Raw genomic sequence first — 24,180 nt, forward strand, 5'->3', positions numbered from 1 at the left:
GGCAACAGCCGGAGTCTTGGCACGACTCCACAAGATCTGTCTCCTTATGAAGGAGGAGGGAGCATCTCTGGTTCTTTCACTCTCTTCTCTCAGAGTGACTGCTACCGTTGCAGGGCACAGTCGGGTTTCGATCTGTGCTGACCCTCTGCTTCATCTCTCAAGTTCGCAATTTGACAGGAAGCAGAACTGGAAAACTGAACATCTTTGAAAGAGTGAGTCGTTGTGAAGATTATTGTTATACTGTTTCCAGGGTGCATTTTGCTCCTTCTTACCGCTGTGTTTTGATGTACCTGGATTTGTAAAGCTGTTTGATTTCAGATCAGGTGTCACTTTCGCCTCGGGGGCCAGGATGCCGCCCTATTTCACATCAGTTCTGCTGGTCACATCAATCTCCAGCGTTTGGGCTCAAGACTTTACCGAGGAAAGGAAAACGTACAAGAAAACCAGAGCCAGGCCGGTAGCTGCAAGTATCCATGATGGACAGGGTGAGAAATTTGATGAAAATTAGAAAAATGTTTCAGACAGCTGCTTCAGCACAACATCAGTATTATTTATCTATGTTGTAGTCCTCAAAAACACCTCAGATTTGACCTTTTATTGTTTAGTATTTTTAAAATGTTTCAGCTGAACATTTAGGTCAGAATAATAGTTTCATTTTTTCATATGTTTGAATGTTTGTAAAAAATCGGATAAAGTTTCTATTATATGAAAGAAATTGTGCTAATTTAGAAATTCAAAGGGCTTTAATAATCTATAATTAGTCATCAACTATTTGTTGAATAATAATTAATGTGCTATACCTTAAACATCATGAGCCTGTCTGTTTGCTTATAGAAATGATTATATGTTTTAATAAGAATAGTGGAAAACAATTCAGTCACTTTAAAAAATGTAAATAATCTATTATTTTATATACTCTCTAAGATTACGTATCTCCAGTTTCCACCTTTCGTTGATTAAGCAGCCTCTAATAACGACGTCTCCCATGGAGCTGGATTCAGTAAAACTAAAGTCCTGCCCCACCTAGTCATACTGGACCACTACTTTCCAGTAGCATCAAGTGGTTTTGTTTGCATCATATATTATGTTTATTTATTTTTTACATGAAGTCATTTGACTATTTGATATCCCCTCTATTCACCGTGGATGTGAGGATAGCGTCACTTGGTAACTATCTTTAGAAGGCTTTTTCTTTGTATCCAACTAGGCTCTGAATCCACAGCTCAATCTAGAAATCCAAAAAGATCTTGGCTGAAAACCAACAGCTAGTAAGAGGAATATCCTAGCCAAAACAAAAGCTGCCATTTCTCAAACTAAAAGAGTTCATGTGGAGTCCAATCAGTCAGTGAGGCAATCCTTTGTTGTTCTGGTGTTGAAAGCTATTTCTAAGACCTTGAGTTCAACTTTTCATTTTCTTTCTTCTGGCAGATTAAAATTAGTCCCTAAATTAAGTGTAAAACCACTTCCCTCAGGATTCGTATAGACCAACAAACTCTTAATGTATGTTAAAATTTGTAAACTTTAGTTACTATTTTGAATTAAGTTGGGGTGTATATTGTGTTTTATTTGTGTACTTAAGATTGTTTTATGTCTGTCTTTACTTAACTCAAGTACATCAACGGAAAATTGTTATTAATATAATTTAGAAAATGTGAATCTTAATCATGTTAAAAGGGGTGAAATTTTCTATCTTTTATTTTTCTTAATGGAAATTGTGCAATAAAAAGGCCAAGAAACCATTCTGATGACAGTTTTATTAAAAGATTATAAAACAAATTGGTTTGTTATCCTAAAATACTTTAAAGTTGTAATCACCTTAAGGTTTTCCCATACTGGATATTTTGCAACACTATAGTATCTACACTATAGTATCTACTCTGCTGTATAACTCTATGCTTATCTAGACTGCTGCTACATTAAGTTGTGGATTTGCCAGTCACTGTTTAGTTAATCTGCAAAAACCTTAAGTTATTACTGCAAATTTGTTTTGTTGTTTTCCGCACAGCCATCCTGGATGAAGACTGCAGCCTGGAGCTTTCCTTCTTGTTGGACAGTTCTGAGAGCGCGAAAGACAATCATGAGCAGGAAAAGCGTTTTGCGATGGACATGGTGGACAGACTCCAAGGAGCGCGGCTGCCAAGCGGCCGCAGCTTGAGTTCCAGGGTGGCCTTGCTTCAGTACAGCAGTCATGTTATCAAGGAGCAAACCCTCAAAGACTGGAAGGGACCCGAAAACTTCAAGAACCGGATCAGGCCTATAGTCTACATTGGACATGGCACCTACACCACCTATGCAATCACCAATATGACAAAGATGTACCAGGAGGAATCCAGAATTGGAAGCATCAAAGTGGTGGTGTTGCTCACAGACGGCGTTTCACACCCAAGAAACCCAGACATTTTTTCTGCCATTGCTGATGCCAAGAACCAGGGCATCAAGTTCTTTGCTCTGGGCATCACCAGGACGGCCAACGAGCCGACCAACATGGCCGAACTCCGCCTGCTGGCCAGCTCCCCGGCCTCCCGCTTCCTCCACAATCTGCAAGACGAAGACATACTGCAAACAATCTTCACTGAAGTAGTGAGTATGAGCTCTTGCCAGTCACCTGACAACACACACAAAGGAAAAAGGTCGTATTGAGTTTAAACTAGCATCTCTCCAGAATGCACACATGGACAGGCATGTTCAGGTATTTGACAATGCTCAGGAGAAATAAATGAAAGAATGCGCCAGCCAGAACAGGATTTACGCTGATCTCTACAGCTACACAAAATCTGTCTGACTTATCTGACCAAACACTTGAGATAAAGATTTCATATGCTCTGCAATATGAAATCTTGTTTGTATGAACAAGTAGAATTTACATCATTTTTTCCCTTATGATTGTATGGCTTGTATAAACTTGTGCCTTCTATTTTAAAATGATCTCTTACAAATCTTTCCTTTTGGGACCAACATCCTCTACATGAGTGCAGTAAATATAACTTGCTGCTTAAAAATGCTGCATTTCACTTGATTCCCTTTTCTTTTCAGACTGGCCTAGCTGATGAAGGAGTAAGTACATTCCCAAGTTAAATTCAGAAAAAATTAGCATTTGATGCAGTGTAATTAGATTTGATTAAAATGTGTTTTGTTTTGTTTTTCAAGTGTCCCTTGGCTCAGAGATGTGCTTGTGAGAAAGGAGAAAGGGGACCCAGCGGGCCTGCGGTGAGCATTTACCCCTACAAAAGCCATACTTTTCCAAATTTTATTTTCTTTATGATACTAAACCTCAAGTTCAGTCTGATTAGATGTCACAAATGTCATAAATACTGTTTACATACTAGCTATCTACATTTACTCTGTTACATTTACTTCAGCCAGTTTAAAATAAAACAAAGAACTTTTTTGGAATAGCTTATGCTAATTACTTTTGTTTGAATTATATTATTATAAAATATTGCTACTGTTACTTAAAATTTCTGGATACTAAACCCACTGTTTGTAACTTCAATGAATGAAGAACAAGCATGTTTTAACTAAAAATGCATGAGACACAGTTTATCTTGAAGTGAGCTATCTTGTTTATACACAAGCTTTGGTATTTTAACGTTATTTTCTAGCTGCTAAGCCTGTTGTGCCATTTGAGGATCATAAAGACACAGTGATCTAATTATTTGAAATGCTTATTTTCACTGTTAACTAGACTCAAATTCAGTCCCATCCCCTCGTCAAATAAACTCAGTTACGGTCAAGCTCTGAGGTTAACTGACAGCTGGGTGTCCAGGTGCCCTCACCTCGGAGAAATTCTTCAAATTCCTCCACCCAGACAATAGAGGCTCTCATAATTGCTCTTGTTAGTTTAATGACCACCCGGCAGCAATGTCTGGTTGATAGCAACAGATGCATTTGTGGGCCAGGTGCAGCTCAGACCAGAAACCGCTCAGTGTTTGGATAAGATAGCTTGTGTCTTGTAACAGTCACAGAGTGCTGTCAACAATACCTGTCTAGAGTAAGTCGAACTTCCACTTTGCAAATTTTTTTCATGACAAGCTTTAATTTATGGGTCTTAGGATCAAGGCATCAGTTGCTAAAGCCATTTGAGCTCTTATCAACAAGAGAACAGAATGTCAAACACAGAAAATCGCTGAATTTTGACCCCTGATTTTGTTCCTTTCCTCAGGGTAAGAAAGGTCGCCCCGGTGATGATGGAGCTCTGGGGCAAAAAGGGCAAAAGGTGTGTTGCTTTGAGTTGGGAAATTCCCCAACTGGCAGTGAAAACGAACTCATATGGAATCTGTCAAAGGGTTGTTGTTAACGAGATGTGATAATTAGAATTACACACCTGAAAAATGTACCATGGAAGAAAAATTGCTATGTATGATGTAAATCAAATATTTGTTTTACTTGCCAGTCAAAGGAAGTGTTGGGGTTGATGGATGGATGAACGGATGGATCTTAAATAAACTAAATGTAATTTTTTCATGAGATTGTGGTAATAGCAAATGTTTTACTTGTAAATATTTCTTGGATTTATATTTTACTTATCATAGATCCAAATTACTTGGCTTACATTATGCCGAGAGGACCCAATACCAAAGCAGACCTCTACTCTCTTTTCTAAACTAAATCTTATATTGTTGTTGTTTAGCCAATTGCTTTTTAGAATTAGGCCTTTACTAATAAGCCAATGATTATATTCATCCCAAATGGAGGCAGGTGGTGGTGCAACCCACTCCAACACCTACAAGTTATCTTATCTGCCATCTGCAGATAAGATAACTGACATCAAAATAAAGCAGTGCAAAAAACAATGCTGCACCTGTTTATTTAAATGTATTTTTTATTCTCCATTAATTTTCTATTGGTACTTGTTATTTTGAGTGGAAACATGTTCTGTTCTCTTTAAATGTTTCGCTCTGGAAGATTTTTGTTGGCGCACCACCTACAACTAATATTTCTTGTGCAAATAACTACATGAAAATGACAATGTGAAAAGGCTTTAAGGGTTCAAAAAATGTAAATTATTTAATTATATGCCTGCTTTTGTCTTGATACACATAGGATTAGCTAATATATTCGAACTCCTGGCAGTTTTAGATAAAAAAATAAAGATCTTTTTGAACATTCGTACGTAAGCCTTTAACAGAACTTCACTTACACAACTATCCATTTAAGACATGTACAAAACTAATTTTTCAAAGTAATTTTAAAGCTTATTTTTTACAAGAGACAGAAAAGTTTTTACAAATATATATTACATCTCATGACTCAGAGATTTCTTCATAACCACTTCAAAAATATGTGAACATTTAAGTTAATATGACCTAAGTTCCAACACTTCAGAGTACAGTGACACAAGTCAAAAATTAAATGATCATGGTTCAAATGTAATGCAATGAAATGTAAAACCTCAGGGTTTCTGAAACTGTCAAGAAACACCATAGTAATGACTTTTTAAAGCATTGACAACATTCATCTGAAACAAATACACCACATCACTATCTGGTGTCCTCTTTTGAGTCACATGTTTACAGAACCAAGGTAGAGATGATGATTGACAATGTTTCTCAGTAGCAAAATATTTACCAAGACAATCCAGGAGATCAAATCCAATATCGATTTGTGAGCAATTTAAAGTTTGAAACTCCTGAAGTCGCCCTCTGTTGGTCATTATAAAGAATGCAGGTTTAAAGTACTTAAAAATTGCCTCGCCCAATCTGTTGATGCAATTTAAAGTTAAGTGTTTTGTTGTTTGTTTGTATTTTTACCATATTTTGACAAACATCTTCTGTTCTGTTAATATCTATTTTTGGATATGCTCAGTATTATATGTTATGTACATTGTCACTCAGAAATTTAGAAAATAAAAGTTGAACATCACAAATGATGCATACTTGAAGGAAAAAGGAAACCTGGATGTTAAATTATGAAATGCGCATGACAGAAATACAGCTGATGGGAAATGTGCATATCATGTCATTTTTCTGAGCTTTTCTGTTTAAAGAATGCACATTTCCAGCTCTATTTTAGTTAAAAAAAATAAAATAAAATTTACAAAAAGCATTTATTACCAAATGTAATGTCTCTTTTTCATCAGGGAGAAGCAGGATTAAGTGGAATACCTGGGCGAGAAGGAACTGAGGTAAATGCTGTAACTCATGAACAAAACGGATTATTTTTCTGATACTTAACATCCTGTCATTACAATCAATAATTATTTTTATCTGCAGGGTAAGCCTGGTTACAAAGGAGATAAGGTATTCAGATTAATCCAAAAAGTTGGAGAAGTTGTTTCCATATATGCATATACATACGTGTTTAATATTTGTAATTTCTGCACAGGGTGAGAGGGGTGAGTGCGGTACTCCAGGAATCAAAGGAGACAGGGTATGAGATTGTTGTTGATACTTGCTGAATCTACAGTTTGCTGGTTGTTTTTCTTCACTCCTTACACTTTAATTTAATTAACTCTTTTTTTTCTGTATGATGTGCTTCAGGGCCCAGAAGGTTCAATTGGAACAAGAGGGCCAAGAGGTATGCAGGTGTGTAATACGTCATACGACACTAATATTTTTTTCCATGTTCTTTACTTCTTATATTTGTTGTTGAAAAAGCATGATAATAAAATGTATATGGTACACATTTATCACTTTGAACTATTAAAATGAAATATTATGGACCAAAATGAATTACTCACTGGATTTCTATTTGGTATTAGTAATGGAAAAAAAATCACATGTGAAATTAAAACACTTTGATGATTCTATAAATTTCTGTTTGATTTTCTGCCCAGGGGTTACCAGGACCACATGGAGATGTTGGACCAGAAGGGCCTCAGGGAAAACAGGTTAGTCTCTTATTTGACTAATTTTACTCTGCTCATCCCACATATATGTTGCAACCTCTGCTCTGCATTTCCTTTTATGATATGTTTGAACAAGAGTTTTGGAGCTGTAATACTTTGGTATTAACCCCAAAGCAAAACACTTGTAAGCCCTCCTTACCTCCACCATGACTGACTACTACAATCATCATAATGAATGCTGGATCTCTGATGGCCTGTTTCCTGAAACTAAATACAGAGCAAAAAAAAAGGCCTGGCTTACATTTACGGCCATGGATGGAAAGTCTGTGTGGCCTGTCTGGCCATGGAAATATCTGGATTAGGATTAGGATTAACTGGAGTCTAAAGGAGTGTAAATAATCCTCCACTTCCATGTATTTACCACCTGTAAAACATGTGTCAACATTTTAGTCATTCATAAATTAGTGCTTGCATTTTGTGTTTCTAAATTGGAGAACTTCTAAGATGGTGCAAATCTCTTATTAGCAGTCAGCTACTGACTGATACATTTTTTTCTAAACGAAAACACCCTTACTGTCATCGACTCCAGTCAACAGGTTAACTGATTATTTTTTATTACCTATTAATGCATCTAAAGCCAAGCATTAAGACTCAAAAAATATTTTTAAAACTTGTTAAACTGTTTTGTTTTTTTAATTGCAGGGAGAACGAGGCCTATCAGGTCCTCCTGGAATACAAGGAGAAACTGGTATTGGACTTCCTGGTCCAAAAGTAAGTCATCAAATATAGTCTATATAAAAAAAAAATTGTAAATATTTGTGATCAATTATTGTCATTGAGAGTCACTTAATACGTTTTTATTAATCCGCAGGGTGACATGGGGTTCCAGGGCCGACCAGGTCCTCCTGGTCCACATGGTTTGGGAGAGCCTGGTCCTCCTGTAAGTTACAACGCACAATTTGCGACTCTTCTTTAGACTAATATTGTTCCTTTTCTTGTTACTGTGTGGGTGACATGTTCATTTTTACTTTCTTTATAGGGACCCCAAGGACAGCAAGGCGTTCAAGGGGGAAAAGGACCCCAAGGAGTAGGACTTCCTGGGCCAAAGGTTATTTTTAAGTGCTGCATATTAGATAGAAAACTAGTAAAAATAGTTGTTCTAAGGGATGACAGAAGAATGCAGTGACTTTCATGTTTCTGTATTGACAAAAATATGTTTTCAGTCGAGGTCAGCTAACTAAGGCATAAAGAGAAACTGTTGTTATCATCCACTAAAGTAAACTCTAGACTGAAAATTATATAGGAAATAAAGGTATTAAAAAGCCAAGTGCGAAAGATGGAATTTAACAGACAGGCAATTTGGTTGTATCTTGGCAGAGCCATTCTCCAGTCTGTCAAGTTTAGCCCCTGTTCCAGGTCACTGACTCACAGCTCAAATGTTGACTCTCTTGGTAATGTTTCTGTTTTTAAGAGCTTGGATCAAAGCAAGCCACTGCATGCTGCCTCCTGAAACACAAAGAAGACAATCCATTCAACATTTAGGACAGAAATCCACAGCTGGTAGCAAAGCACTTACTTCAACTTTAAAAAAAAAAAAACCTAAGTGGTAGTATTGTTTGTAGTACTTTCAGGAACATGGCTGTATTACAAGATAACTTTTGGAAAGTTTCAGAGAACTTTGATGGAACATTTATGAAAATTTAGCAGGAACTTTCATAAAACGTTTGAAGAACATCTGCAGAACACAAGTTACAAGTTCAGCCGAAGTTCCATGAAAGTGTCTTTCATAGTTGAATCCAGTTCCTGAAGGTACCCAGCAAGTTCCACCAAAGTTTCATTATAACGCCTGGTCTGTTCCAGAAACCTCCATGTAAGCTACATGAATGTACCTGCTAGGTTTTGTGACAGTTTCAATAATGTTCTGTCAAGTTTTCAGAATGTACATTTTTAGTTCTGGAAAACATCTGGCAAGCGTCATAAAAATCATTTGTAAGTTCCAAGACAGAATCTGATAATTCCCTGAAAGTTCATTGAAAGTTGCATTGAAGGTTCCACAAAATACCTGGTAATGTCATAGAAAGGAACTGAGATGATTTAGATAGTTTCTGCAAATTACGGGAAGTATTGTGCATTGTTATAAAATAATGCTGTCATCTTACTGTTGCGGTTTGTGGGTTAATTAACAGTAGTATATGTATGTGATTGTTGAACATTTTCCATTAAGAAATTTAAAAGTTTTATTTAATTGTAAGTAATCAAATGTTCCCACAATGTGTGTGTGTAGATTTGAAACATATTGCCTAGGTTGGATTGGATATTAGTAAATCTAGGCTCACAACGGGCTTCTGTTATAAGACCCACTAGGACTTAGCTAGGCCTCAAAATTGCTTTAAGGAATTCTGTTTTCCTTAAAACAGATTTTTACCCAGACTGGTCCTGAATCAGAAAGCAGTGTAGGCAATTAACATGGAGTCATTAAGTTACTCCACCGGGACAGACTTTTTAGTCCATTTGCTTCCACATGGCCATATTTGTAAATTCTGTGATGTAAATTGATGGGATTCACCTGGTTTATTTTTCCGCAGGGGGAGCGAGGGCTCTCAGGACCAAGGGGGCCGAGGGGCCAGCAGGGTGTAAGCATCAAAGGAGAAAAGGTGGGTGGTAAATGCATTTAATGAGCGGCGTTAACTGTAACAGTACATTCTCTGAAAATTAAGGGGAATCCCAAAAGATCCCCCAGGCTACAGGATATTCTACTAACATTAAAGCAAGGCTGGGTGGTTGTTTACCACCTTTAACATCTGGTTGCTGTGGGAAAGTTGCAGCAAGTACAACCTGTTGCAAACTGCACTGTAAGACTTAGTAATTTTAAACAACTACAGTAATTCACATGAAAGAACGTTGGTCATTAAAGTTAGTCACATTTTAAATGTACAATACATTTGAAAAAATATTATAATTGTATTTTTCTGTGCTTGGCAACCTTTCTGACTTATTATTATGCAATAAAGCAAATGTTTCTGTTCTGATCCAGATCCACCATGCTTTGTTCTTACGTAGATAAACTTTTGAGTAAACCATGTGAAGAGTGATAGTCTTGGCATAAGTCGCTCACTTTTAGACAGAACCTCAGAATGATGAAGCTGATTAAACACACCTGAATACAGTTTGTCAGAGGCTAAACATTTCATTCTGAAATATTTAGAATGTTCATTATGTTAAAAAAGAAAGAGCTCTAGCAAAGTTGATTTTTGAGAGTGGAAAAGTGTCTTATTTTAAAATGAAAACTGTCTAGGAGGCCTGCTCTGAATGCTGTAGTCCAACCTTTGAATTTCAGTAATGACGGGCCTTTTGTCAGTCTTCTTCTTTGTACTGTGGTAATAAGTTCCCGCTGAGAAGTGTAGACTGGTCATGGCCTACTGTACATATTGCAAACATGGAAGCAAAAACAATGTAAACAAAATCCAAAACCATAAATTTTGCAGAGGAGAACCTTCAGTTTTCAGATGCTCTGAGGCAGGACATCCCATGGTGTATACACCATAGGACAGAAATGTGCATAAAAACCAGTAAATCATCCACCGTTGATAAGGATTGTCTTAACCATGGTGCTTTACCTCCAGGGTGAACTGGGACCTCCAGGTTTTCCCGGGTCAGCTGGAGAGACAGGGGTGGGCATTCAGGGAGAAAAGGTAAGCTAAAATCAAGTTGATTAAATGTTGCTAAGGCTACCTTATAACTAAAAGAAACACACCCATTGTAGCAAATGATGTTTTAAGTAAGAGTTCAATCAATCTTATTATGCAGGGAGTCGAGGGACCAAGGGGCCCACCAGGAGTCAGAGGAGTTCCAGGAGAAGGATTATCTGGACCTAAGGTTTGTTCAAAGAGAAACTGGCTTTGTGCAACAAAAAAGGAAAAGGTTTGAAAAAAAAGTTTGAAAAAAATCCATATTGTGCCATCAGTATTTTGTTTGCTTCTGTTATGTAAAGCTAAACAGCAAAAACATATCACAGATATATAATATTTATAATGTAAATAAAGAAAATATGGCACACATTGTGAATCTTCCCAGCAGTGGCCAATCTAGAAAAATTAGTCAAAGAGCACATCTACAGCAGTTTAGCAAACTTTATCACAAAATTAGACCATAATTATTTTTAACTGCCCTACAACTCGCTGGCAATGCAGCAGAAAATATATTACAGACAGCAGCAGACCAACAGCAGTTATTATGAGTTGAATTTAAGCAGGGACATCCCATATCAGCCATTGTATATTGCACTGATTAGGACATTTCTGATTTTGATTCCTAAACTAAATCAACTAATACGTATTGTTAAAACTAGAAAAATGTTGCCACCACATGGATAAACTGTACCCCACTCTACACATTGAGCTTTTAAGAGAGTGTCTACTCTATTAAATGGTGGTTCAAACCTCCGATTGATCCCATATACTGTATATAAAAATAAGAACCCTTATGTGGCTTTTTAAAAATATGATGTTTGTGTGACCCCATTTCTAAAACCGCCCTGGGTCACTAGCCATATGGCCTATAACACTGTGTATTAATAACATTTTCCTTTCAGGGTGACCAAGGCTTACCAGGAGAGCAGGGAGCTCCTGGAGAAAGAGGCATCGGTGAACCTGGTCCAAAGGTATTTAAATCACTTCTCGTAACTAAAGTTTTCATCACCATGAGAAGTCTGCAAATATTTTCCAACACATTTGGAAAATAAAATCTGAAACGTATCTGACTGAAATCGTAGGGAGAACCTGGAGCCCCAGGACCAGGAGGTCTGCCTGGTCTTCCAGGAGAAGATGGAGCTCCAGGACAGAAGGTAAAGCATGTTGCGCAGTGGGTGACCATACATTTTTTTTAGCCACTATTAAAAGAGCTCATTGTTCACTCACTTAAGGGGGAACCTGGCTTATCTGGCTCAAGAGGTCCCGAGGGAGCTCAAGGCATTGGCATTCAAGGAGAGAAGGTATGTTTCATTATTAATTATTGTGTAGGATTAAAAATGATTTCACTTCGATCATGCCTGGTGTTCTCTGTTTAAGGGTGACCAGGGTCTGAGAGGGATTCGGGGACTACATGGTCCTCCTGGGATTCCAGGACCTTCCGGACCAAAAGTGAGAGACCTAAAGCAAGACTACAAATAGATTAATGTTGTTGGATTGAAACATTTGACAACCTTGAATTTCCAGCCCTTCCCTCTGCTTGTCATCCCTTCTAAATATCATGAATGTGCAGTTGGTGAAGATTTATGCCATACTAATCAAGCGGAGCCAAAAATGTAGTTTTTAATGATATTGGCAGGACAAATGTTTCTTTACACATGCATAATTCAATCAGAGTTGTCTTGCCAATTCTCTTCTTTCAGGGTGAACGTGGAAATCCAGGTCCGCAGGGCATATCAGGGCAGCCGGGACGATCCATATCAGGTTCAAAGGTAGAATAGGAATCTGAACATGGATTTTGGCAGTAAAGAACTAAACTGTCAAATAAAACCTGATGGCAGAGATGGAATGGAAAAGCTGGTTTAAGTAATCAGTTTGGCATTTGTGTTTCATCGTGTTCAGGGTGAAGTTGGTCCTGCTGGTCCTCCTGGTCCTATTGGGGAAACGGGTCTGGGTCTACCTGGTCCCAAGGTAAATGCCATCACTTAATATATGACGTGTTTTTTCACAGAGCTGTCTACAAAATGACGTCAATTTTCATCAGTGATTTTTTTCTGTTATCAGGGTGATCGAGGTCTTACAGGTGTAATGGGTCCAGTTGGGCCAAAGGGTGAAGGCATCCCAGGCCCTGTGGTATTGTCATTTACCAAAACATAAAACTGTGCAGTGTCTGCAAACAGAACTTTTAGAAAATGCCTCTGTTGTGTGTCCAGGGTCCTCCAGGCGTGCCAGGGTTACCAGGTGAGCCTGGACCGGAGGGAGTGGGAATTCCCGGTCCAAAGGTTTGTCACCATGACGTGTTGTGATCTGAACAGTTCCTCCCCTGATTTGTGTTCCTGCTGTCCATATGGGAATCCTCATCTCTGTTTCAGGGTGACGTTGGCTTCAGAGGCCTACCAGGTTTGCCCGGCCCACCAGGCGAGGGCTTACTGGGACCACCAGTAAGGAAGATCTCATTCCTTACAGTTGCATCAACAACTCTAACTCAAAAATAGCTTCACAAAGTAGAAAATTAACAAAAGGAGCTTGTTACCTTTACTTTGACTTTTATTTCAATGCAGACATTGTCAAATTTAACTTTGAATAAGAGGGATGATATAGTTAATCCTCTGTGAGATTATAAAACAAATATTTTCTGCTTATGTGGATAAGAATGTTTTATGGGATTTATTGCAGAGTGTAGTAATTTCAAAGTCTTGCAGAAGGAAAAGAAGAAATACACAACACTTTCTCAGGTGGATTGCTCAGACAACATACTTTCCTCTTATCACTGAATGATAAGTGACAAGTGTGATTGTGACTCATTCCTAAAACCATATGAGAATACATATCAGAACTGGGTTTGGAGTAGCTATCAAAGCCTATAGAAAAGTTATCTCCAACCTCTGACCTCGAATCTATTTGAAAATCTTTCTTAGCGCTTAAATGACAGGTCAATGCTAGGAAGCCAGTGAATTTAAATGCATTCTGCCAAAAGGAATATTTAAATATTTAGTCAAAATTATACCAGGACATACGACAGTGTGCAGCTTCTCCACACCAGCTGTGTTCAACCTTTTCGTGACATAGGCTAAAATTCTTAATTTATTAAAGTAACTTACTGGTCACAATTTTTAATTCTATTTTCAAAACTAAAAATATAATTTAATAAAAGCTGCTGCATGTTTGAGGTCTCAACTTCTAAAAGGTTTAAATAAAATTTAAAAAAACTTGATTAAGAAAACAAATACGTTCTGTTGTTAACATTTTAAAATTAAAATTTCTCTATGTAAATCTCACTATAAAAATTAATTAAAAAGGCTCAATTTGCATAAGCTGTCTGTACTTTTGGTTCAAATTTGGACCATTTTCAAACTGCTTTCTTAGCCACTACAGTATTATCAGGGCTGCACTTTGAACTCGTATACACATTGCTGATATATTCAAATATTATTTGGGGTATATGTTTAAATTTACCCCGATTTTAATACATTTTACATAATAAATTAAAATTATGTAAAATTTTAATTTTACATAATTTTAACTCTGTGTGGATTAACTAACAACATTTATTTCAAGCATGTTCTCTTGGTTCTTAATTTTAAATAATGTAAGGTGTATTTTAAAAGATCAGTTCACCTTAAAAAACAATCGCAGGAACAAAAGGAAAATTATATTTCTTGAATATTTAGAAAAAAACATCTAAAACCATCACCAACCAGTCTCTTCAATACCAGAACATCTTTTGTATTTTTTATCAACGTATTTCACATTTTTTATTAGTTTTTTTTTCTCAAACATGAAATGGAGAAATTGATGCATTTTATCAGAGTTAAGTTATGTTAGCAAAACATTCATACAGTCATTCTTAGTTTATGATTAAGTAAAAGTCGATAAGACACAAAACATTTGTTTATACGTACATTTTCAAACGTGGAGTAGTTTTTAGAATTGCCTTATATTTCTGAGTCTTTGTTAAAACGAATGCAGTTCTTGTATACTGTATCTAAATGTTTTTCAGGATTCATAAAGTTGATATTTTCTTAATATTAGGGTAATATTGGGAGGCCAGGACCAATTGGTCCAGCTGGACCTCCAGGAGAAGGTATTCAAGGCCCGAAGGTAAATTAATTATTTAATTTAATGTAACTCAATATGAATGGTATTCCATAATATCACCAATTTTATTATAGGGTGTTGTAAGTTTGGAGGACTGTAGTGAAATTAAGTAAATTTAAAATCTAATCTCAGGGGGAGCCAGGATCTCAAGGCATGACTGGACCCAGAGGGCCCCAAGGAGAAGGATATTCTGGACCTAAAGTAATGGATTACCATTTCTACTTAAACAGTTCATCAATATCCAATTTATTTGCCTATACTGAAAATGTGTTCTTCTTTGGGTCAGGGGGACCGCGGGTCACAGGGAGAGAGGGGAATGAAAGGCACAAAAGGAGACATGGGTGATCCTGGAGTCCCTGGAGAAATGGTAAAATATGTGAAAAAAGTAACTGTATGAAATGTGTGTATACAGGCATTCATCCAACTCTAGTCATAGGTGGAAATAAAACTGTTTATCCTAGCAGTGTAAGATCAACACAGTTATTGTTTTTAACCTTATGTTTTCGAATAACAGGGGAGAGGAGGGACCAAGGGTGAACCAGGCCTTACGGTAAGTTAACTAAATCAGCCAAATGCTTTTATTTTCAACTAAAAACCTGTTCATTTCTTAAAGTTTGTTTCCTACTACAGAGAGAAGACGTTATAAGGATGATCAAAGAAATATGTGGTAAGAAGGACACCCAAATGTCATTTTCATGTGCCCTGTGAATACAGTCATGATGAAAGAAAGTACACCCTCTCATTTCTAAGCTTTTAAAATGCAAATGACCTGCCCAAAAACAGGAGTTATATATACAAAACCACACACCTCAGATTCTACTCGGTATTGATTCCCAATATTGAGGACCAGTAAATGCAACAGGACACTTTATGTGTGTGGCGCAAACATACACATCAAGTAAAACCACTGGAAATGCATAAAAGAAAATATGTTGCAGAAAATTAAGACAAGCACACACAAATACAAATGACAAAATCCAGTCTAGACAAAATGAAACAAACTGCTTCTCTGTTGCTGCCGTTTGAGAAGGGATCTGGCTGTTGTTTTGCTATCATGTGAAAACCTTTGGCTCTTGCAGGTTTGTGCTTAGAGAATTATTTGTTGCACATCAGCAGTGATAGGCTTATTTAAATCATATTTCCACTCAGCACAAAGACAAGCATTCAAGTTTAATTGTGTTTTTAATGGAATTTTCTTCTTTCCGCATTTCAGGATGTGGCATCAAGTGCAAAGAAAGACCGATGGAGCTTGTGTTTGTCATCGACAGCTCAGAGAGTGTTGGTCCTGAGAACTTTGAGATCATCAAAGACTTTGTCACTCGGTTGGTGGACAGAACCACTGTTGGACGCAATTCCACCAGGATCGGACTGATTCTCTACAGTCTGGATGTCCTTTTAGAGTTCAACCTGGCTCGTTATTTGACCAAGGAGGACGTAAAGGAAGCAATCCGAAAAATGCCTTACATGGGTGAGGGCACCTACACAGGGACTGCTATCAGGAAGGCGACCCAGGAGGCTTTCTTCAACGCTCGGTTTGGAGTCCAAAAAGTAGCCATTGTCATTACTGACGGTCAGACAGACAAGCGAGATCCTGTCAAACTTGATTTAGCAGTGCGAGAGGCTCATGCAGCAAACATTGAGATGTATGCTTTGGGAATAGTTAATTCTTCTGATCCCACACAGGGCGAGTTCCTACGAGAACTTAACCTCATTGCCTCTGACCCAGACTCTGAACACATGTACCTGATTGATGACTACAATACTCTACCAGGTGATGATTTGTGTCAAGTATTAATATTTTTTGACCTGCAGTTTGTGCAAACAGTCCAAATTGACACATTTCTTGTCTCTTCTCAGCACTGGAATCTAAACTGGTCAGCAAGTTCTGTGAAGATGAAAATGGCGCTCTTATTTACAATCACATACCAAATGGGGCATGGAACAGCAACAATGGACTAGGCCTTCATAGAATCAGCGGAGGGTATGTCAACGGATATAATGGGTTTGACAATAACGGTTATGGAAACAATGGACATGGGAACAGGTATGAAAAGGAAGTTAAAAATCAAAGAGGAACCAACAACAGAGGTCGTGGTAACACTTTTACGCTGCCCATCAGTGCTGATCCCCGTCCTCTACAGGTACCAGTCCTCTGAATTTTTTACTCACAAAATATTTCTACAAGAAACATATTTTATAGTATAATTTGATTTTAGGTAGTGGAAGACGATGATGGGGAAGATTTAGACCTGAGGGCTCGTGTGCAGACTGGTAGCAGCACATCTGTAGTCAATGTCGTCAAAGTCACAATGTCATCACCTGTAAGAGAAAGTTCTGAATCCAAGGAGGAAGTTTTATCATCATCAGCAGAACCAGTATCCTCATTACCTTTGTCAACGCCAGCGTCTAACGCGTCTCCAGATTCTAAGCAGAAGGAGCTTGTAGTGAGTCCAGACTTACCTAAAGGTGAGTTCTGCACTTCTTCTCAAAAAGCTCATTCCAAGAAAAGCACATGTCGCTTTATTCTTCGTTTTTGTTGTGCATTTTAGTTTCTTCCTGCATGGTGAAGATTTGGAGGATTACTTATTCATAAATAGATAAATACTCTAATAATTTTAGAGAAAATTGACATCAGGTGTCCTCTAAACCACAATGTTGAAACCATCATATCACTCTTAGAGTTAAAGTCATTATTGATTATGCTAAAGCCTTTACCTGCACACTACTGTGCAGGTAAAGGCTGTGTCTACCATCGAAGAGATCACATGATCTCTTCGATGGTATTCGATCTGTAGCCCTGATCTCCAGCTAAACCAAGTTGCCACAGAATGTTTTGTTTTGGAATTATACTTCTGTGGAATAACCTTAACGACTTAGAAATAAAAACTGTGTAAACAGCTATGCTAATATTATAATTCAATTGAATTCAGTTAATCATATATAGCATAATATTCACACCATGTGATCCCGAAGGTACTGAACAAAATAAGTCATTTCAGTCTAATTACAAATACATTCCAATTGAACCTAGTTATCAAGTAGTGTAGTTAAACTCATTCAAATTGGTTAAAAACAGTTTTCTATCTGAAGATTACATTGAGTGATTGACTTGCAGCAAACCCTCCGACTGAGCAAGGCTGTAGCGACAGTGAAAAAATCTCCTTTAACAAGAAGAAATCTCCAGCATAACCCAGATCAGTACGAACAGCTATCTGCCACGACTCAGTGGGGGATTGAGAGGACAGAGCAGAATGCACAAACAACAAACAAAAGACCTGATGAAGGACTACTCGTTATGTTAATGAAAAGTACAAAGTTAGTAACAGAAGGAGAAAGCATTCTTCTGTCAATAAGTTCTCAATTGACTTATTGAGAACATTAAATTTCTGAATTTGATATAAAATATAAGAACTGACCCCGGGAAAGACAATCATTTGTTAATGCTTTAGGAGTTTGAGATTTTCCTTTGTGTGTTGCTTTATTATAGATAATAACCAATAATTCCTACTTTTAAGAATCTTTTTTAGTTAAATTTCATGTGGCAACAAAATATCTGTTGGTTTAGTTTTGGTGGGCACATTTTTTGAAAACTTACCCATTTCTTTTTCAGAAGTCCCTGCTCTTGATCATCGCTGCAATCTCATTTTGGACCAAGGAACCTGCAGAAACTACTTAATCCGCTGGTATTATGACAAACAGGCCAACGCCTGTGCACAGTTCTGGTACGGAGGCTGCGGTGGGAATGAAAACCGCTATGAAACTGAAGATGAATGCAAGAACACTTGTGTTCTTTTAAGAACAGGTGAGCTCTGTCTGTGATTTCAAATCAAACAGGCATGTTCTGCATTATTACTTCTTTTGTCCAAAACCAAATATTTGTTTCTGTTTCAGTCGGATAAGAAGACAATTTGGAAAGAAGTTGTGATTATTCTGGAGTCTCAACATTTCTAGTTTACTCACTTGTATTCACCAGTTTTCTTGCACTTTTCAAGCATTTCTGTCCTCAAATACACAAGTATATGTTGTTCAGTATTAAATATATTTCAGAAATTATTAGTATGAAAATATATCCACTAGCCTGCTTGAAAAACTAACCAACTTCTTTACCTCAGGACTGAATGTGTTGTCATGATATTTTAGAAAACAGTTTTTATTTTATTTGTTTTTTTTAGAGTTTAGACATCATGAATTCAAAGAGACAACCACAGAAAATGCAGTCAGACATCTTTCCATGCCATCTGTTTAGTTACATATCTCCAACGAGACAGTCATGTTGAGATATTTGCTCTAATATATTTTTTACGACATATTTGTTTGGGCTTCTTAATTTTTTTCTTAATAGTATGTTTTTGGGGTTATTAAAGGCAGCTGTGATTATCAAATGCTGCTCTAAATGGTCTGCTGCAAATTTCAGAAAAATGAAGATAGAAGCAGGTTTGTTTGTGTATATATATATATATATATATATATATATATATATATATATATATATATATATATACTGTGGTATTTCTGAACAAATTTATTTTAGGATGTTTTTAAAACTAATAAAATGGAAATTATGGTTTCTGTATTTTTTGTTCATGTTTTTATAAATATCAAAGGTAATTAAAGTCATCATCATGTGACTTTGTTTTCTGCTTTTTAAATCAGAAGACATATCTCTGTAATGTAGTAAATGGTTTTGTAAATCAGACATTTTTTTCAAGGCTCTGTTATGTACTTTGCACCTTTGCATCATACTTAAATGTCTGTAAATGTTATAGAAAGATATCCAAAATACTTTTGAGATCTATGAAAACACCATCTGAGCTTTAAAATAAGATTTCAATGTAAAACTGTTTTTCCTTCGTTGACTTTTTTTTCTAAATTAAGCAGTCATTTATGCACACAATATTAAGGACAACATGGAGACCAAAAGTAACTGAGCTAGTAGCAAATCAATGGTTGACATCATATGGAGGCTTTTCTACAACAGCACACAATCTGTTTATATGCAGTCTTAATGCACTTTAGTTTTCTCCACATCCCATATAGGGACGTCAAAATCTGATAAAATCACATAGCTTCCTATAGACACATAGAGAATTTCAGACTGCTTTTGTTTTTTATTGTTTTATAGTCTAGTTAATATTCTCCCCATTATTTTTGTGGCAAAGAGAGAAACAAATTAGTTACAATAAAAAAGGATTATGATTGTAATGTCTTCACTCCTGTCATTTGTGCAGCAATAAAATGGTATGAAAATCCTTTTAACTCAAGGACTCATGTTCAGCTCGATTTTTAGTTCCTGTCTCAGGGAAAGAGTCAAGTCAACAACAGTACTCCTGCAATTACGCAACAGTTCAGATGAAGTAATAAAAATAAAAACATAAAAAAAATATTGATACTAGAAAAAACAGAATATTTTAGGTTACACCTTCTTTAAGCGCCTCTTTTATTTGGTACTCTGCACATCCCTTTTTGAATCAACTTCTTCCATCATTTGTGTCTTCCTCCATCAACTGCATATTCTGCTGACAAAGCACTCGCACTTTATGTTGCTCTAGAAATAAAGTTTGATTGATTGATGATTTCATTTAAAAACGAACATTTATACATCACATTACTTTAAATGCTACATTTATCATATTTAGTAGTCATATTATTTATCAACGTTTGCTGCTGTTTCTAGAAATGCGCGTTAAAGGAAGTTTATCCCTTAGGCTTTCCGTCTGTTGTCATGGAGACTGTGACGCTATGCAGGATTATTCAGATTGGCTTTAGCTAGCTCTTGCTGTTGTGGCTGTTTGGGCGTTAATGTCCACAAAACATTAAGAGTTGTGGCGTAAAGATAATGGCGGCGGCGTTAGATGCTCTCTGGGAAGACAGAGATGTTAGATTTGACATTACTGCGCAGTGAGTTAATAATCATTTGGGAATATTACCCGTAGCATTGCTAGCAAGCTCACTTAGCTCCAGAACGGAGCTAGATGGCTTATCCGAAAAAAGCTCCCATAATTAACTGTTTTTGGTTGGTTGTTGATTTATTTTTCTTTAATGTTAGCTTTATATCAGAGTTACCTTTCTTCTGGGTTTCAGGTTTTCTGCACTGATCTCTTACACCTAAATAAATAACCTATGGGCATCTTTCTGTGCACAGACAGATGAAAACCCGTCCAGGAGAAGTGTTGATCGATTGTCTGGACTCAATTGAAGATACGAAAGGAAATAACGGAGAACGAGGTGGCATTGCCATTCCCGTGTACCGCTAATGCGTCGTTGGTGTAATTTGAGTTATAGAATAAGGACTGTCTCCCCATTTCAGGACGGCTCTTGGTGACAAACTTGAGAATCATTTGGCACTCTTCGGCTCTGCCAAGAGTCAACTTGTGTGAGTAAAACTAAATGTCTGAATGGTAAATAATATTCCTGAATGTAATGTGGGTTATTAGGTTCGGGTTTGACTCAAGAAGCTTTTCATTAAACATTTTTATCTACAATATTTCTATTTCATATAGCTTGTTAAATGTAAAATGTGATGTTTTCTATTATTTTTATTAGCTGTTGGTTATAACACTATTATTAACATCACAACAAGGACCGCAAACTCTGTGAGTAACCTTTTCTTTCACTTTCTAAAAGTTTCATTTGAACTTTCCTGTAGATTGTCAGTAATTTTTTTGTGGTATTTATATCTAAATTTAATTTGGTTTTCTAGAAACTGAGGGGTCATACTGAAGCACTCTACATCTTAACAAAGTCCAACAACACAAGATTTGAGTTCATTTTTACCAACCTGGTTCTCGGAAGTCCTAGGCTCTTTACCTCTGTCATTGCTGTGCACAGGTAAACAAAACTAAAGGAGGATTATATTTTAAATTTAGTAGGTGCCTTATTAAGAGTTTGACATTTTATGTTTCGCAACAGGGCTTATGAGACCTCTAAGATGTACCGAGACCTGAAACTGCGAGCTGCTCTTATTCAAAACAAGCAGCTTCGACTCTTGCCTCAGGAGCAAGTATATGATAAAATCAATGGGGTTTGGAATCTCTCCAGTGATCAGGTACTGCTGTTGTTCAGAAAGAGAGCATAACTACAGTACAAGTAAAATTTATATGTATCCAAGATTCTATGTATGCCACCATTTGAAATGAAAAATTTTGCATAACATGAATATATTCTTTTGTAGGGTAACCTGGGAACCTTCTTTATCACCAATGTTCGGATTGTGTGGCATGCCAATATGAACGAGAGTTTCAACGTCAGCATTCCTTACCTACAGATTGTAAGTTTTGATTCTGATGTCTTGATTCTGCTTAGCCAAGGAGTTCATTTCATGCACAAGAAAAACAGCTAATTTATAAATGTACTCTACAGTGGACGTCGGGACTTTAAAGAAAAGGAAAAAAAAACTTCTTACAGGAATAATTGAGTGAGTCTCTGACATAAATATGACAGGATGAAAATCCAGGAGTATAGGATGGCACTGATAGCTTAGAAGAAGAGTTGGGTGAAGTGTGCCGTAGTCATCTGTGAGCTAGGATTACTTTGTATAATTTCAGGTTTTTGTTCCCATGGTTCGGCACACCTGAATTTAAATGATTTTATTCATGAACATGTCACAAAATGTAAACAAAATAGTTTTTTTTTCTTTGCAATCTATTTTTTTTACAAACCTAACACTTATTCTATAGCACAAACATCTAATTTAAAAAGCAAATCCTTTTTCTGAAAATTCTTTTTCCAACTGTGTGAATTGCTTGAAACTTGACAGTGGAACATGGATTAACATAAGCGCTTTAAAAACAGTCATAAAGAGTAACATATCAGATGAAGTGTATGGTTATTGAGTGAATATGGCAAAAAGATTCTGTGCTTTAAGCCTAGAGCCTATTTAACTAATAATTTTCTGTTCTTTCCAAGTGGTCGATCCGAATAAGAGACTCAAAGTTTGGCCTGGCTCTGGTTATTGAAAGTTCCCGACAGGTGACTTCCTTGGACGTTCTCATAATAAAGGTTTTCCTCTTCTTGCTTTGATGATATAATAATAACAGCAACCTTGCCGTTTCAGAGTGGAGGATATGTGCTTGGGTTTAAAATTGATCCGGTGGAGAAGCTGCAAGACGCTCTCAAAGAAATCAACTCTTTGCATAAAGTTTACTCTACAAACCCAATCTTTGGAGTGGATTATGAAATGGAGGAAAAGGTAGGCGAACATGTATAGTTTTAGACATAAATTTTAATGACAACAGCCTTAAACATATTGCTATGGCAGCAATGACATGGTTTATCTCCAAGCATATTTATATGTCAGAATGATTCAAAGTCTAGAAATGAATCTCAAAGGGATAATGTGGTAAGACTTGAAAACTTAATGATAACAGTGCATGTGCAAAGCTGGTAGAGTCATGCCTCAGAAAGTTGCAACTATAGTTGCAGTGAAAGCCTGCCACACTTTTCACATTTTATTTGCACAGCTTTTGAAAATGTGGTTAGTTACCAATGAACATCACAATTACTCACTACTTTGTTTTAGTCTCTAAAATTCTAATAAGATAATTTAAAGTTTGAGGTTCGGATATGTTAAAATGTTTAAAAGTTCAAGAAGTATTAATAGTTTTGCAAGGTATTCTAGAGATGTCCTCTAACATTTCTCATTGTGCCCTTTTCAGCCCCAGCCGCTGGAAGAACTGACTGTGGAACAGCCTCCTGATGACGTGGAAATTGAGCCCGATGAACAGACCGATGCGTTCACTGTGAGTGAGCCTGCTGGCCTTCGCCACACTCGTCACTCCTCTGGGAGTCTAAAGCCTGTCAGACTCTCAGAATAACTACGAGCTAATGCTTCCCAGCATGACAAACCAACAAGAGTTCACGTTGCTTAGTGCTCCTGTCTGTGTTGCTCATCAGCGACAATGATCTACCTTAACAACTAGAATACACTGCTGATTGCAATAACTTTAATAACCTCTCTATTTGTTTTTTTTTTTTCAGGCCTACTTTGCTGATGGGCATAAGGTAAATATATTCATGAAATAAACTCAAGTTTTCAGCACATTTTAAAAAATGCGAAAACCTGATATCTTTGTTGTGATACTACAGCAACAAGACCGTGAAGCAGTTTTCTCTGATGAGCTTGGCCTCGCCATTGAGAAGCTAAAGGAGGGCTTTACACTTCAGGGGCTGTGGGAAGTCATAGGCTAAAACAACATGAAACATCTGCGTTCTCTATGTACAGACAAGTGTGCATTTATTTATTGTTTATAGGCCAACATTAAAGTTGCATAGATCATTTATAGATGCTTTGTTTAAAGACAAAGTACCAAATTTCATATCTGGTAAAAAAAAAAAAATTAAAAAAAGAGTAACTTGAATTGTATGCTTTTTTGTTTGTTTTGCTTTTTTTGTAGTTTTTAAATGCTGTGTAGACAGGGTTTCCATGCAGCCTGAAAAAATTAGGAATTTCTTTCTTGTCCCTTCCTAATGTCCTCTCTTTCTTCCTCCATTTCTTGTTTTCCTTCCTTCCTTCCTTTTTTCCTACCTCCCTACCAACCTTTCCTTCTTTCCTTATGAAAGAAAGGAAGTAAGTTTCTATGTTTTAGCCATAACTAAAGTCTGCTCACTTCT

At 36.8% G+C, this 24,180-nt stretch overlaps 2 protein-coding genes across 3 annotated transcripts; both read left to right on the forward strand.

Annotated features, from left to right (window-relative positions):
- The first annotated feature begins 121 nt into the window (after positions 1 to 121).
- Positions 122 to 19,008, forward strand: LOC102225179 (collagen alpha-1(XXVIII) chain-like). Of its 2 annotated transcripts, none has more exons than XM_005799393.2 (36): positions 122 to 212; positions 319 to 485; positions 2,006 to 2,580; positions 3,034 to 3,054; positions 3,148 to 3,207; positions 4,163 to 4,216; positions 6,080 to 6,124; positions 6,213 to 6,239; positions 6,325 to 6,369; positions 6,480 to 6,524; positions 6,776 to 6,829; positions 7,490 to 7,558; positions 7,659 to 7,727; positions 7,827 to 7,895; positions 9,373 to 9,441; positions 10,411 to 10,479; positions 10,595 to 10,663; positions 11,379 to 11,447; positions 11,559 to 11,630; positions 11,709 to 11,777; positions 11,854 to 11,925; positions 12,177 to 12,245; positions 12,376 to 12,444; positions 12,538 to 12,606; positions 12,687 to 12,755; positions 12,846 to 12,914; positions 14,506 to 14,574; positions 14,704 to 14,772; positions 14,858 to 14,938; positions 15,086 to 15,121; positions 15,202 to 15,238; positions 15,785 to 16,342; positions 16,429 to 16,712; positions 16,788 to 17,037; positions 18,182 to 18,373; positions 18,463 to 19,008. In XM_005799393.2, exons 2-36 carry the CDS (start codon positions 350 to 352, stop codon positions 18,468 to 18,470), a joined length of 3,687 nt encoding a protein of 1,228 aa, XP_005799450.1. In that variant the 5' UTR covers positions 122 to 212; positions 319 to 349; the 3' UTR covers positions 18,471 to 19,008. The 2 variants fall into 2 exon arrangements, with proteins under 2 accessions (XP_005799450.1, XP_023192759.1); XM_023336991.1 differs by having other exon boundaries at positions 126 to 212; positions 305 to 485.
- Positions 19,009 to 20,300: 1,292 nt separating this feature from the next.
- bbs5 (Bardet-Biedl syndrome 5) lies at positions 20,301 to 24,012 on the forward strand. Its single transcript, XM_005815837.3, has 12 exons — positions 20,301 to 20,469; positions 20,714 to 20,796; positions 20,879 to 20,944; positions 21,115 to 21,164; positions 21,272 to 21,399; positions 21,481 to 21,616; positions 21,743 to 21,838; positions 22,477 to 22,539; positions 22,625 to 22,759; positions 23,226 to 23,309; positions 23,548 to 23,571; positions 23,656 to 24,012. The coding sequence occupies exons 1-12, from the start codon at positions 20,408 to 20,410 to the stop codon at positions 23,755 to 23,757; spliced, it is 1,029 nt and encodes a 342-aa protein (XP_005815894.1). The 5' UTR covers positions 20,301 to 20,407; the 3' UTR covers positions 23,758 to 24,012.
- Positions 24,013 to 24,180: the final 168 nt, after the last annotated feature.

This window comes from Xiphophorus maculatus, chromosome 7 (assembly GCF_002775205.1).
Source record: "Xiphophorus maculatus strain JP 163 A chromosome 7, X_maculatus-5.0-male, whole genome shotgun sequence".
Lineage (NCBI taxonomy): Eukaryota > Metazoa > Chordata > Actinopteri > Cyprinodontiformes > Poeciliidae > Xiphophorus > Xiphophorus maculatus.

Excerpts from the sequence above, each read along its gene's own strand:
- LOC102225179 (XM_005799393.2), top strand. The coding sequence starts at position 350 with ATGCCGCCCTATTTCACATCAGTTCTGCTGGTCACATCAATCTCCAGC. Across the intron at positions 6,525-6,775 it reads GAGGGCCAAGAGGTATGCAG|GGGTTACCAGGACCACATGG; the intron begins GTGTGTAATACG and ends TTTTCTGCCCAG. Across the intron at positions 14,773-14,857 it reads AAGGATATTCTGGACCTAAA|GGGGACCGCGGGTCACAGGG; the intron begins GTAATGGATTAC and ends TCTTTGGGTCAG.
- bbs5 (XM_005815837.3), top strand. The coding sequence starts at position 20,408 with ATGGCGGCGGCGTTAGATGCTCTCTGGGAAGACAGAGATGTTAGATTT. Across the intron at positions 21,400-21,480 it reads TCTGTCATTGCTGTGCACAG|GGCTTATGAGACCTCTAAGA; the intron begins GTAAACAAAACT and ends GTTTCGCAACAG. Across the intron at positions 21,617-21,742 it reads GGAATCTCTCCAGTGATCAG|GGTAACCTGGGAACCTTCTT; the intron begins GTACTGCTGTTG and ends ATTCTTTTGTAG.